This window comes from Aethalodelphis obliquidens, unplaced genomic scaffold (assembly GCF_003676395.1).
Source record: "Aethalodelphis obliquidens isolate GAN/ISIS:26980383/991018 unplaced genomic scaffold, ASM367639v1 scaffold11, whole genome shotgun sequence".
Lineage (NCBI taxonomy): Eukaryota > Metazoa > Chordata > Mammalia > Artiodactyla > Delphinidae > Aethalodelphis > Aethalodelphis obliquidens.
In genome coordinates this window covers 4,271,301-4,285,611 of record NW_020837955.1, presented here as the reverse complement: position 1 = coordinate 4,285,611, position 14,311 = coordinate 4,271,301, and the positions used below count along the sequence as shown (strand labels likewise).

General features: G+C 34.8%; 1 protein-coding gene across 16 annotated transcripts in view; it reads right to left on the bottom strand.

Annotated features, from left to right (window-relative positions):
* PCDH15 (protocadherin related 15) overlaps positions 1 to 10,070 on the bottom strand; it is a 718,778-nt gene extending 708,708 nt beyond the window's left edge. For all 16 annotated transcript variants that reach the window (XM_027111903.1, XM_027111902.1, XM_027111901.1 and 13 more), the window contains exon 1: positions 9,980 to 10,070. In XM_027111903.1, coding sequence (XP_026967704.1) covers positions 9,980 to 10,070 — 91 coding nt within the window. The remainder of the gene's footprint in view (positions 1 to 9,979) is intronic.
* Positions 10,071 to 14,311: the final 4,241 nt, after the last annotated feature.

The following is a 14,311-nucleotide window of genomic DNA, read 5'->3' as shown; positions in this document are numbered from 1 at the left end:
TATATACAGTACATTGATTTATACTTGTAATCCTTTTTGCTGATGTTTCATATGAACTAGGCAGTAACATTCATGAGGTCAAGAAATGTATCTTAGTCATATTTTCAACCCCCAAATTTAGCACAAAACTGGCATATGGTAAATGCTAATAAATATATATTGAATAAATGAACATATAATAGAAATTGATCAAAGCTTCCATCATTCTCCTAAGGTTCCATGGATTAGGGTCCATATTATTGTACTTTCATGAGTCCTGTAGCACTTTGTACTAAGGCTATAAAATACAGTGGTTAAGAGTATGGCAGCTTGAGCCAGGCTGCCTGAGCTAGGATCATGGCTCTTAGACGCAGGAGCTATGTGACATTAAGCAAGATAGCTCGATATCTTTGAAGCTTCAGTTTCTTCATCTGGAAAACAGGAATAATAATAGAATTTATCTCACGGGGTTTTACTGAAGATTAAATAGATTAAATAAGATAATACATACTTTGCTGAACATTCCTTTCTTCTTGCTCTACTAGAAATCTGGGTCTTCCCAGAAGATGCTATTTTTCTGTAGGTCTCTCAGGGCCTCACAGGGGTGGTGGTTGTTTTATCATATCCTTATATCACTAGGACCTGAGGTGGGGCATGTGTTCTTGAAACTTACTCCTAGTTCCCTATTACTACTGCCACCCTATTAAAAAGGGAAGAAGAAAGAAAAAAAAAAGAAAGGAAAAAAGAAACTATATATCTTCAAACTCCCTGAATTTCTTCTTCCTCCACTCTTTCTTAAAACCACTACAAACTTTCGCCTTCAACATTGCACCAAACTATTCCTGTCAATGCCACAAATGAGCACCACATTGCTAATTTGATAATCAGCTCTCATACTTCATCTTACTTGATCAGACTTGACACAGCTGATCACTTTCTCCTTTAGATGCCTTCTTCCTTTGGCTTTTAGTAAACCACTCTCTTCTGGTTTTCTTCTCATAAACTGTCTCTCTATATAAATATTCTTCCTTATCTAAGATGATGGTTCTACCTCATCTCCCTGGACTGTATAATCAATGTTTTTATGGCTCATATCTAGCCACATTTATTCCCTTGATGAGGTCAGTCATTCAGTCTCTCCTGACGGTTAGACCAAATATATTGATATCAAACTTTAAATGCTATCTTTTTCATCTTCTCTATATCCAACACACCAGCAAACTCTGTTGGTTATACCTTAAAAATGTATTCATAGTCAACCATTTTTACCACTTCTGTCATGAAAACCTGGTCTAAGATATCTTTATTTTCTGCCTGGAATATTGTTAATACATTTCTCACTGGTCACCTTGAACTTAGCTGATGATTCTCAACATAAGGGTCAAAGCAATTTTGTTAAAACTTGTGTGAAATCATTTCACTCCTCTGCTTGAAACACTCCAGTAGCTTTCCTTCTCACTCAGAGAAAAAGACAATGTCCTTACAATTGCCCACAAGGCCTGTGCAATCTGCCTCCACCCATCCTACCTCTCTGATCTTATCTCTGTCCCCTCTCCCTCACTCTGCTCAACATTTTACCCACCATAGCTTGCTTGCAATTGTGTTCCTCGAACACATTAGGCATGTCCCCATCTCAAGTCCCTTTCACTCAGTGTTCCCTCTGTTTTCAGTGCTCTTCTAGGAATCTACATAGATTTCTTATAATCCTCTTTGAAACTTTGCTCCAAGGGTACTTCTCAGTAAGTTCTTCCCATACTTTCCTATTGAAAATTGTATTCCCCTAAGTATCCCTTTTCCCTGCTTTATTTTTTGATATAATCCCTTTCACATACTAACACACTACATAATTTTCTTAGTGATTTGGATTATTTTCTGTCTCCCTCCAATGTAAAGCAAACCCCATAAAAATAAGGATTTTTTTTTGTCTATTTTGTTGTTTGCTATATACATAGAATAAGGCTTGACACCTACTGGCCACTTAAAAACATTTGTATAAAACTTTGTAAGCTTGTGTAACTGAAATGCAATGACACATAGATCATGTATATTATGTATAAATATACAATGTGAGTAGAGGACAGTGTGTACTATATGTAAGCTATTTGGCACATAGAAATAACTCAATAAATATTAGCTATAATTGTCAGAAAATTTATGTGTACATAATAGACATTACATATGCTTACTGTACCTGAAGAATGAATGAATAAAAATAATCAGCATAATGTATTATTCATGTTACCTTAAAATGCTATAGTTTTCCACCTATGGGGATACCATCAGAATTGCATTCTAGGTATCCAGCAGAGCAACAATGGCTAAATCCTGGATATAACCACATAAAATATTGATGACTGAGTTAGTATCGTCCTTTTCACATATTATCTAAGTCTAAGCCTGAACAGCTCTCATCAGTATTCCAACCATTCAATAAAGACACTTAATAAACTCAGAGTAGCTGAACAGTCATCACTTAGCAGTCTAATTGAGCAGCCCTGAGGGGCAGTATAGGATTCTACAAGAGTAGGATTAGTATCTCGAACAGAGCGACTGATGTCAGGAACAACTGCTGCAGTGTGATCCACCAGAATTTTGAACAAAATGCCCAGACAGCAGCTAATAGTCAGAAAAAGACAGAAAACACACCTGAAGAGAGGATAGATTCAATTTGAGTTTTCTACAAAGACTTTTCTAAATGCTGCCCTATAATGGGATAAATATTGAGTTTCTAAAAAAAAAATTATAATTTACCTAAACTCTGTTTTCCTGCAGAATGCTAAAAAGGATGCTGTGTGTAATACATCCATAGCACAGGTAATTTATTGATTGCTTTGGTCCCTATGTTAATGTTGAGCAGTATCGTATAAATCAAACTCTCACTAAATATGTTTTTGAATTGCTGTTTGAACTCCAACTACTATCCTCAAAGCTTACCTACTTGCTACTATATTGTTAAAAAACACACTTCATCTCTCAATTCTATTTTTCTTTATACAAGGCTTACTTATTTAAATAACCACTAACTGGGTCATTCTGCCAGGTGCTGAGGGAAACAAAAGTAAATTAGACAGTCTCTGTCTCCAGGAATTTATAATCTAAACAAAAAAACAAACATTATAAGACATAAAGGAGAAGGTGGATATTAATTTTTTCCAGCTTCATTGAGGTCTAACTGACAAACAAAAACTGTACATATTTGGGCTTCCCTGGTGGCGCAGTGGTTGAGAGTCCGCCTGCCGATGCAGGGGACACGGGTTCGTGCCCCGGTCCGGGAAGATCCCACATGCCGTGGAGCGGCTGGGCCTGTGAGCCATGGCCACTGAGCCTGCGCGTCCAGAGCCTGTGCTCCGCAATGGGAGAGGCCACAACAGTGAGAGGCCCGCATACCGCAAAAAAACAAAAACAAAAAACCCAAAAAACAAAAAAACAAACTGTACATATTTAAGGTGCACAGTATATGGCTTGATACTTTACACATTGTAAAATGATTGCCACGACCAGGTTAATTAACATATCCATCACCTCACATAGTTCCTTTTTTTTTTTTAGTGTGGTGAGAACACTTAAGATCTACTCTCTTAGCAAATTTCAAGTATACAATACACAATACAGTATTATTAATTATAGTCACCATGTTGTACATTAGATCCCCAGAACTTATGCATCTTAAAACTAGATGTTTGTACCCTTTTACCAACCTCTCTGCACTTAATTCTGATTGAATATCGTTAGTAACAACATCAAAGAATAATGAATAATTTAGTATCAAGGAATAAGTAGAATTTGAGTAAATCTTCAGGAAAGGTTAAGATTTTGATGTCATAATATAATAGCACAGCATGTAATTATTGCATGTAGAGCAGAGATAATGGGTTGGTTTCAGCTTTGCCACTCAATAGTGGGAGTAATATCACACTGGGAAAGCAACTTAACCCTTCTGTGCCTCTGTAGTTTCCTGATCTATATCTGAGGCATAATAGTAGTGCAATGGTATGTGATCATTATGACAATCACAAGGACCTCATGGAGTTCTTGTGAAGATTAAATAAAATAATCTATATGAAGGGCTTTGTTAATAAATGCTAAATGAATGTTAGTGCTTATTCTAAAGAGAGGCTGTTTACACATAAAATACATATCAATATGATTTACGATTTCAAGAAACTTGTTGAACATGTAGAAATGATGTCTGTGAAATTGTAGGAACACTTCTTAATAGTATATAAGAAAGCATTAGACACAATTCATTACAAAAACTGAGAACTACAAGCAATCAAGAAATAGCTTTTAAGAATCGGAGAAAAAGAGATGTTTCTTCTTCTTCTGTTTCTCAGAGCTTATTTATTTACTTTTTGGACTCTAGCCCTCTGGCCTTCCAGGGTGGTACAGATAGGCTTCACCGGAGCCTATTAGTAGAGTACACAAAAGCTACTTCTAGGCCCAAGGTCAGAGCCTAGAAAAGTGAAAAAAACTTCTTGTTGCCAAAACAAGAAAAGACATGTCCTTTTTCAAACTTTGCTCTGAAACAAATCCATTTTGGGGCTACAGGATCCACAAGATTACTCACCATTGGGAAAGAGGAAACAGGAAATTCAAGTGTGGATACAATCTAAAAATGAGGACACAGCCAAGCTTTCATCTGGAGATGAAATTTAGAATGTTTAGGAAAGTCTTACTGGAGTAAGCATTGAAGGTGCTCTTTCTTGTCATACCATTCTAAATGTTCCATAATAATATAATCCAGACAGTTTATATAAATCTAATAGCTTATAAAGCTTCAAGAAAAAAAAAAAGACAAATACTCAGGATTTTAAATCAGCCTGTAGGGAAAACAACAAAGTTACTCTTAAAACTTGAATTTAACCTCTCAGAATAAAAATACACTCTGTAAGATGGAATAAGTGAAAGGGGTAGACAAGGAAAGATGTCCATATTATATTAAGATTAAAATTTGCATAAAATATGTGCTATATGTGGTTTTACTTTTGTCTAAAATGTGTGTTATCTATTATGTATGAGTGAGTACATGTATATTGCTCTATAGCTCTTGATGTGTGCTGCCTTAAGAAATCATATTTAAATGAAGGATTGAGAAGTTTCAGAGACAATAAGCTTCATTGAAAATTACTTAGGTATAGTCTCCAATAATCACCTTTAATTTAATTATAACTGAAACAGACTCAAAAGAAACTACTGCATTGTACTATGTTCAGAGAAATATAATGTTAACAAGAGGAAGATGACCTGCACTAAGCTTTGAAATAACAAACTCAAAAAATAAGAAATTTTACAAACATTTCCAGCATGATCCTGGGGAGACCATGAGTGTCCCACGAATAAAGTATTGCAGTCCATGAGGCAAGGATAGTGCTATAACAGTGCCCTATGCGACAGTCCGTCATAGTCTGGACACATGAACCATTAAGATCATTTAACTCTTCTCACAGAGCTGTTAAGTTTACATAACCATTTCTTCTTAAGGTATCTAAAGGGGGGAAAAATCTTTCTTGGAAACACAAGTGTTTCAGCTCATTGGGCAGTTATATTTTCCTTATAATGCTTTTCATAGCATTGTAATTTGCATGACTCTCTCTTTTAAGTTTAATTAGTATTAACCCAGTGGCATCCTACTTTATGACCTCTGGATGCACTTGCTAAAAATGAAGTTTCCAGGTTTTAGTGTCAGACCTCAGAAGATTTGAGTCTCAGACCTTATAACATGGCTACCCCCTTAATTGATTGACATGTCTGTCTCATCACTGACCTTCCATGGATTAATAGATTACCTAACAAGCATGAAAATACACCTGGAAATGTTCCTCAAACTTCACTTATAGTTTCATTTGAATCAGTAAACTCTCCAAGGAAAGAATACAGTCATTAATACTTTTAAGAATAAAATATAACGTAACAAAGTTAAATCTTCAAGGTGTTTAGTAAATTTGGAGAGATATAAAGAAAGAACGCACATATAGTGCACAAGAGCACAACGTACTCATTGTGCTTTGTACATAAATTTATAAAAAGAAGCATAATATTTATAAATAATTAGAAGTAATAATAGCAATAAAGATAAAAAGCAATTTTAGTGAACCTTGATCATATGTCAGGTCCTGTGTGAAACTGCATAAAACTGAGTTTCAGAGTGTTATCATTAATAAGGAAACTGAGCCTAAGGAAGTTTTGTGACTTTCTGAGCTTATATACAGGATCCCTTCAGAATGTTGTTCTGGTTGTGCGCTATATAAGGGTTCCATTCACATCATAGATATATGCTAGTTTACATAATAGCTCAAGGGCAAGAGGAAAGATTTTTGCCTTCCAGGCTGAATGCTTGAGCAGCCAGGGAGAACCCTTTCTTTAAAAAAAACTGAAATTGGCTTTCATGATCTGCACACACAAGGGAATCTCTCTGTCTCTCTAACACACACATACACACACACTCATTGGCACACATGCCCTTTTAAAACTCCTCTAATACTCTAACGCTCTGGTTCCAAGTTAGTTATAATGTTACGATACATTGTTTTTTGTTTTTTCTCTTAAATAAATACTTCTCCTATCTGCTTATGGAAGTAATATCTACTCAATATGGCAATTTGAAAATGCAGAGAAAATAATAAAAAATGAAAATAAAACATACCCCTTAACTATATAACATTTTCCTTTCTTCCTCCCTTTGCCTCCCATTTATCAATCATTCATGAACTCAAAATCAAAACAAAATAAACAAAAACACAAACCCTGTGGGCAACTTGGTTTCTTTACCTCACTGTAAATAATATGGTAGAACAAGGAATATGATTTTTATGTCTTTTATCCCCCACAGCATACAATTTAGCAGATAGCCTGGCTTCCTCGGCTTCCCATCGCACCTCCTTTTCAGGCTCCCACACTCAATGTGGGATCAGGCCACATGTTCCCATTCCAATAAAGTTGTCAGGATTGATAATGCATTAAACTATAAGCTAAAATATCAGTCCTAATACTCTCTTATTGGGAAGAGGGTAGCTACTATCAACTACAAATCAATTATGTTTTCCAATATTCTATCGGTTAGCTAAATTCTGACTTTTAAAATGTAATATCATACTATCAATCTCATGTTATTAATGCGTGCTTAAATATGTAGTCATCAAACAAATGAAATGCTCATTAAGGAATAGACCATCTGCAAATTTTATTACTGAACCTAAAACTTTACCCCAGCAATTTGAATGAGAAGTATCAAAAGACTCAAAATTTAGCCCCAAGTTCCCAAGTAAAAATATTAGTTGTAAAATATTGAAAATAACAATTATGCAATATACTTTTCTTAGAAGCAGATTCACACATTTGGGTAATACTAGAATATTTCATTTCAGGTTAAAATTTTTATTGAATAAACAGTATTTTTCCCTTCCAACTGCCTTATGCCTAAGCAAGCAAATGCATGGAAAAACACAGGAAACTGTTTTTAATTGCAAGTCCAGGAGAATTCTATGTTTTAACATAACAGTGACCTAAACTGTTATACTAATAGCCTTAGGGTAGTTTCAATTTTTTCTCCTTCATTTTCCTCTATCCGAAGCTTCTAACTATGTATGGAAATCAGTTGTCAACTATCAAAAGGGCTAATCCAACTAGTGGATTACCTATGGCAAAACTGCTTTTATTTTTCCTTTTTTTCTCATATTTCTATCATGATTATGATTCTCACCATTGTCTTCTTTCAATCTAACCCACACCTGCATCCCCAAGCATTTGGATAAAAAAAATTGTTTCAAGAAATTCGTATCACGTATTCCAGTTAAGTGTTATTTTGTGTTTTAGCCATGATTGCTTACTCCTGATTTAATTCCTGCATAATGTGGGCTCAACTTTTATATGGATTTAAAAAAAATAGTAACTATGAAAACCATTTTCATGAACAATAGAATAAATGTGATGTCAGAGTCCCTAATTGAAGGAGACCAGAGAGAAGTAAAGACCTGAGGGCAACCTAGGGGAATGTGTTGTTACCTCTGGGGGCACACTCATTGGAGGATGCAAGTATGGAAGGAATGATGAAAAGCATATAAAGTTAAGAAATCTCTATAAAAACTACAGAAAATTTTTGTTTCTTTGCCACAGTTCCAGTCCCTTCAGTCTTCCTAAGTACTGAGCAACCTATCTCCAGGAGAGAACTGAAAAGGCTTTCTAACTGTGGCTGGAAGGAGGTCTTCCATGAGCGCAGTGAGGGGGCAGCCTCACTATAAAATGTAACTTGGCAGTTGTGAAGTTGCACTGTGCTTCAGAAAGTAACTACTTGATGGCCAACAGTGACCTGATAATCTTATTTTGGTGGCTATCTATACAAGCACATCTAGAGAGACCAAGAGCTGTAATGAGCTTATTAAAGAAACTAATTTATAGCATTACCAGTTAAACCAGGAGTGATTTCCTCTGATAACCTAAATTGCATCGCTAAAAAGTACAGGGTTTGTGAAAGCTTAATGTGAGCAATGACAGTGAATTCTTCCCTCTCAGTGTGAACACTAAATATGAATAAAATAGAATGCCTTATGGCATAAAGAAATACCAACACACTGTTTTGTCATCTATTCTTGGGGCATGATTTAAAAGGCATTCTTTTAATTTAAAGTCATGCTCTTTTAAGTTCCACTGATTTTTATTTTTGCTTCAAAGTAGCAGTTACATTATTTATTTCTTACTGCACTTTTAAATTTGTTGTTAGACTGGAGATTCACAATCTACATAAATGGCAATGACATGAACATTAAATTCAGATGCACTTGAAGTAAACACTGTGCTAATTAGCAGAACTTTTCAAGGGTTTAGGCTGTTGACTTTATGAAGTAGCTGCTATTGTAAATTATTCTGCAAATCCCCAAAGAGGCATGATATCCTAACTATGGAGAAATGAAAATGTCTTAATATGTACACAATTTGAACACTGTTTGAGAAACAGTCAAATTAATCCATCTATCTTCAGATCATTCAGTTTAGCCAAACAAAGCACACACACACAAAATTCACAATCTTTGTTGTCTCTAAGAGCAACTAGGGAACATGGCAACAAGCGTGAGGAGATGATTGCTCGCCTGTGTACCCTGAATGCTGAACAAATGTCGAGTAAAAATAATAAAAAGTAATAAATAAATAAATTAATAATAATGAAAGAACAAAGTCATTTTTCTTAAATAGCCAACTTCTAGGGTGGGAAAATTTATCCATTTTTCTTCTCTTAAAGTATTACATATATACTTTCATTATGTAGTATACGTATAATACATACATATACTCCACACTTTCATTATGTAGTACTCAAAGACAGATTCCTCCAATATTGAAATATCTAAGACAGGCACATTTGGGCCACTGCAGATATAACATGTTAAATGGTCCCTACAGAGCTTGATGACTAATATATCTTTCTCAACTGACTGATTTACTATTAAGAAATGACTTGGAAAATCTAATGTCAAGTTTTTTACATTTTTTTCACTCTTTCTAAATAAAATAGTGGGGGATGAAATAACGCAATCCCCAATTAAAGTGCTAACACTAAAATCACTTATGGCATCTACTTTTGACCTCTTCAGAGATTTTTTTCTCATAGGAAATTTGGTTTTTTTACATTCCTAAGCTTTATCTAAGGCTACTGTTTGTAGCCTTAGATACTTTATCTAAGGCTACTGTTTGTCATTTGTGTTTGTTCAACGATTAGCAAATAGAATTGAATTTTTAAAATAATAATTAAGCATTTGTTTAGTGGGTATAAGTAAATGTTCATTTAGAGGCCTAGCACTGGATTTTCTACCATACTGCAATCCTTATTAAAAAACAAAGTGCATTGAATGCTACTTTTGTAAGTTAATTTTAATTAAGGAAAATTATTGTACAGAGTCACCAACCTTTAAAAATGAACTACAAATTAGCATTACTCATTTCTATGGTGTTTTTCACATTCCACTGAAATTCTGGCTAACTCTAAAGGTCAAAGTAAAAGCATCCTTACCATCATCATATTGGCCCAAGCAGACTGTGAAGAGACAGCAAAAGGTAATCCCTGAAGCTAACCATTTCCAGAGATAAAACTGTTGGAACATCTTCAGTCAAATTCCACTCAAGGCTGATCTGAAATAACAAGAGGAAAAAAGGAACATTTGACGAGTTCATTAATCTGTTATAGGTAAACACAACTGTCACAGCATAGAAAAGCCTTAATGACTTCATAGTTAATTACCTGTGCCACACTATCCTTTAACAAAGTAACATACTTGTTTAATGTGCTGGAACTTATCTACATGAATTTGCAGACAAGTCTCTAAGGAAAGACATCTTTCCTGTTATTTACTTTGTAAGCAAGTAAGTTGAGAACTTAACCTACTAATGACACCAGAACCACATCTTTAAAATTGAGACCCTGTGAGTGAATCAAATGCCAATCAGTTTAACTCACTAAATTTATCTTATGTATAGAATAGTTCAATTATAAAGAGTAAGCTTTCGCAACAATTTAAGATGTTAAACCAGTTGTTAGTATCTTACATGAAAATTTCAATGGACATTTGTCTAACAGAATTAAGTAGAAAAATCCATCATCAAAACACAAATTTCTTTTTAGTAGAGGGACAAGAGATTGACTTAACTATGTCATGTAAGACTAAGGATAACCCATCTTTTTTTTTTTTTTTTTTTTTAACCTATCATTTTTTTTACCATGTCTGTCTTTGGAAGCATTTGGATGAATTTCATTTTAATTCCTTTGTTCTTCTTTGCAATCTCCCAATAAGTAAAGAAACTGGATGAGGTATTAGTAGCCTGTGAGCACACCAGAGAATTTTTTCTTACTGAGAAATTATGTTCTCAGTTTCTTTGTAAATTGAAGAAATTATTCACATGGAATTGTTCCAAATTACGCTGAACATAGATCATGTAGAACAGGGATTGGAACTTCATTTCTCTACATCAGAGGTTCCAAAAGAAAAAAGTGAATTTGCCTAAAGGCACAATAGGGACAAATTGTGAAGTGCAGGGTTTGTCTGAAGAAAACAGCCCAGTCTTTGACTTCCATCAAGGTTGTCATGTGGGAATGAAAACCAGTATTACTGAGTTTTCTGATTTTCCAGAATATGGTAGAAATCCAAATTTCCACGTGAGACTGCCTAGTGTTTAGATAATTGTCCAACCCTCTTATAGACTAAATGCTTCTGGCAGGTCATATTGTCCTCTGAGGTCCTCCAGTTTACAACTCCTGCCTGGAATTTCCTCTGCTAAACTAGTCATGGGTAAGCTTCTTCAGAATGTACAAAGGAAATAATTTGAATGCTGCTCTTACATATATTTTGTTTCATCTATCTTTCTGTTTTATTTTTGTGTGTTTTATAAAGTTTATTTGCACAATAGCATATATAAATATATAATTTATTTTAAAGTATATTAAAGGTGCAAACTCAAAAGTTTTTAATCATGAGATGCACAGTCCTTAAATTTCAAGTCATTGCACCAGATCACAGATATTTAAAAATGGAATCTATTCTTCTTGTGTTTCTTTATCTTAAAATAAAAAGGAGGCTTCTTTTTATCTAGCCCTCACATATTTTCCCCTTCTAACTGGTAAACAACTCAGCCTCTGCTTTTATAACTTCTAGGCACAGATAGCTCAAAGAACAGCCCATCACTAGATATCAAGAGAATATAATGATACAAGGGAAGGAAAAAATAAAATTGACTAATGTTAGTAGTTTTAAGAGCAGTTGATTAGAGTGTGGCTTCTTTTTAAAATGAAGTTCTTCAACTTCCCAGTTAGGACTTTGACCAAATTAAATAGCATCTCTGTCTCACTTTCCTCATTATTAACATGGAGATACAATAGTACCTACCTCATAAATTTATTTTGAGGATTAGGTAAATGGCTATAAATGCATGCTTAGAAGAGTACCTCAGAGGGAGGGCTCCATAAAGCTTAATATGAGTATTTCTGACTTGGCATCTTTGAAGTCTTCAAAGGGCTTAAACATACCTTTCCTCAATCCATCTTTAGTTTAACCTCTAAGGTAGGCATTATCATCTCTACTCTGGAGGAAATGTCGTGCTCACTGGCTCAAGGTTACAAACTTATGAGTGGCTGAAGTAGTGGTGTGGTTTGTAAGTCTGAAATTTCTGCTCATTCCATTACAAAAAAGGACAAGAAAATTTCCACGACAGCACTTGGTTCAGGTTTCAAGGTATATGGAGGCCCATAATAGCTTGCTGCATTTCTCTCCTATATCCTAAGGAGAAATATTACATCCCTCTTCCCATACCTGGAGTATAGCCCTATTAAGATTTATGGAAATAATGGCTTCAATTCCTCTTTCTTTCTTTTTTTAAAGAAATGTTACAACATTAAACAGAAAAGAGTCTTTACAATTTAAAAACAAGGAGAAAACACTTAAAGGATGTTAGAAAAAACTTTTTAAAAAGCAATATCCATTTTCATTACTAGTTTTACAGTCTCTAGAATTGCAGGCAAAGTTCTTATAGATGCCTTCAAACAACACCTCTAACATGGTATTGTACCTTTATTATAAATTCCATATTAAACTCTGCCTTGTTCTCTGAGTACAAAATTTCCCTCCAGATCTTCTTGGCCAATAATAGCAACCTACAGCATGTCTAAAAAGACATGTAGTTGACCTATAAATAAGGTCATTGTACTTGTTTTTTCAGAGATAATTTATTGACATATTCAACACTCTGGTATAGTTAATAAAGATACGGTTTTGCAATAGGGATTTGGAAATACAGTTGACCTTTGAACAACTCAGGGCTTAGGGGCACCAATAACCCCCCTTCCTCTAACCAAAAATCTGAGTACTGTTATCTCTGCAACAAAAACAAAAGAATTGGCAATGACTAACCCAAAAGCAGGAAGCTGAAACAGTTTGGATAGAATCAAGATTGTAGTTGTTTTGATTCTATATATTGTGATCCCTAATCAAACATAAAGTTTTCCCCATGCTTAGTTAAAGATTTGTAAAATGAAATTACAGGTACTATATTTATTGAAAAAAAATCCACATAAAAGGGAACCTGTGTAGTTCAAACCCATGTTGTTCAAGGGTCAATTGTAGTATTCTACTATCAATAATATTGGGAAAAAAAGCACTTTTTCCAATTATGTTATAATCTCACACATAAGTGGTTTGAGTTTCATGATATTTACTCTATATTTTCCATAGGCTTTAGAATATTTTACTACTATTACTCAAGACACAATATACTGATTTTGAATTTCACATCATTTGTATGATTAAGCTACCAGATAAAGCTCATATTCATTTATCTGGCATTGAATGTTCTCAGAAATTCATTTATTCAACAAGTATTTATGGAGGGTCTATGAGGTACCACTCACTCTTCTAGGCAGTTGGAACATATCAATAAAAAAAACTCACTCACATCTCTGCTTTCATGAGCCTTACATTCAGAAAATGTACTAGGGTTATATGAAGCAACCAAATGCATTCTGGCAACATAACTAGAGAAGAACTTGACAAGGAAAGCACAGCTATTCCAATAACCCTAGCTGAAAGCACCCTCAGTGGTATCTACTGCCTTGAGAACAGATTGCTGTTCATGTTTTAGAGGGAGAATACATAAAAGGCCTTTCACAATCAAGTATAAATCCAAAGGTTGTCAATACACAAAGCTCTACTCTTTAACTGTTGATCCCTGCTTCCTGTGTCTGGGTTGGTTGTGGTGACACATGGCAAAAGCAGCCAAGGTTGACATCACAGCAGTTTTCCCTCTGGTACATTTTTGACAATGTAAACTCCTTTTTTCCTTTTTTTTTTTTTAGGCTCTGTCCCTGACTGCTACGTGAAAGACTATTAATTTCTTTGATGTATCAAAGTGTGGAGTCTACTGCCAATACCTTGATGAGAAATCCCATATCAACACTGGGTCAGGAAGCAAACTGGAATCTCTCAGTAAACTGGGAGCTGTACATAAGCATCTGCCCTTCAACAGTCTGTTCAGTCAAACTCTGGTACTTTCCTATCTCTGACAACATCTAGGTAGAGCTATAAAAATAAGACTTGACACCGCTTGTACTCCTTACAAGAAACATATACTATTAACTTGCTAAAATAAACTCTCTTTCAAAGCAGCTTCAAGTATGAAATTGAAAACATGAGGCTTTCCAAAGTTACCACATCTCACCACACCAAATATGAATTTCCTTAATTGACTGCTTGGAAACCTCTCTTCTACTTCACCATAGGGGGAATCCTCGAGAAGGTTTTCATCACCACAGAGGATAGTTATCACTCATAAGCACGACCTGATGAATCATCTTTTATTT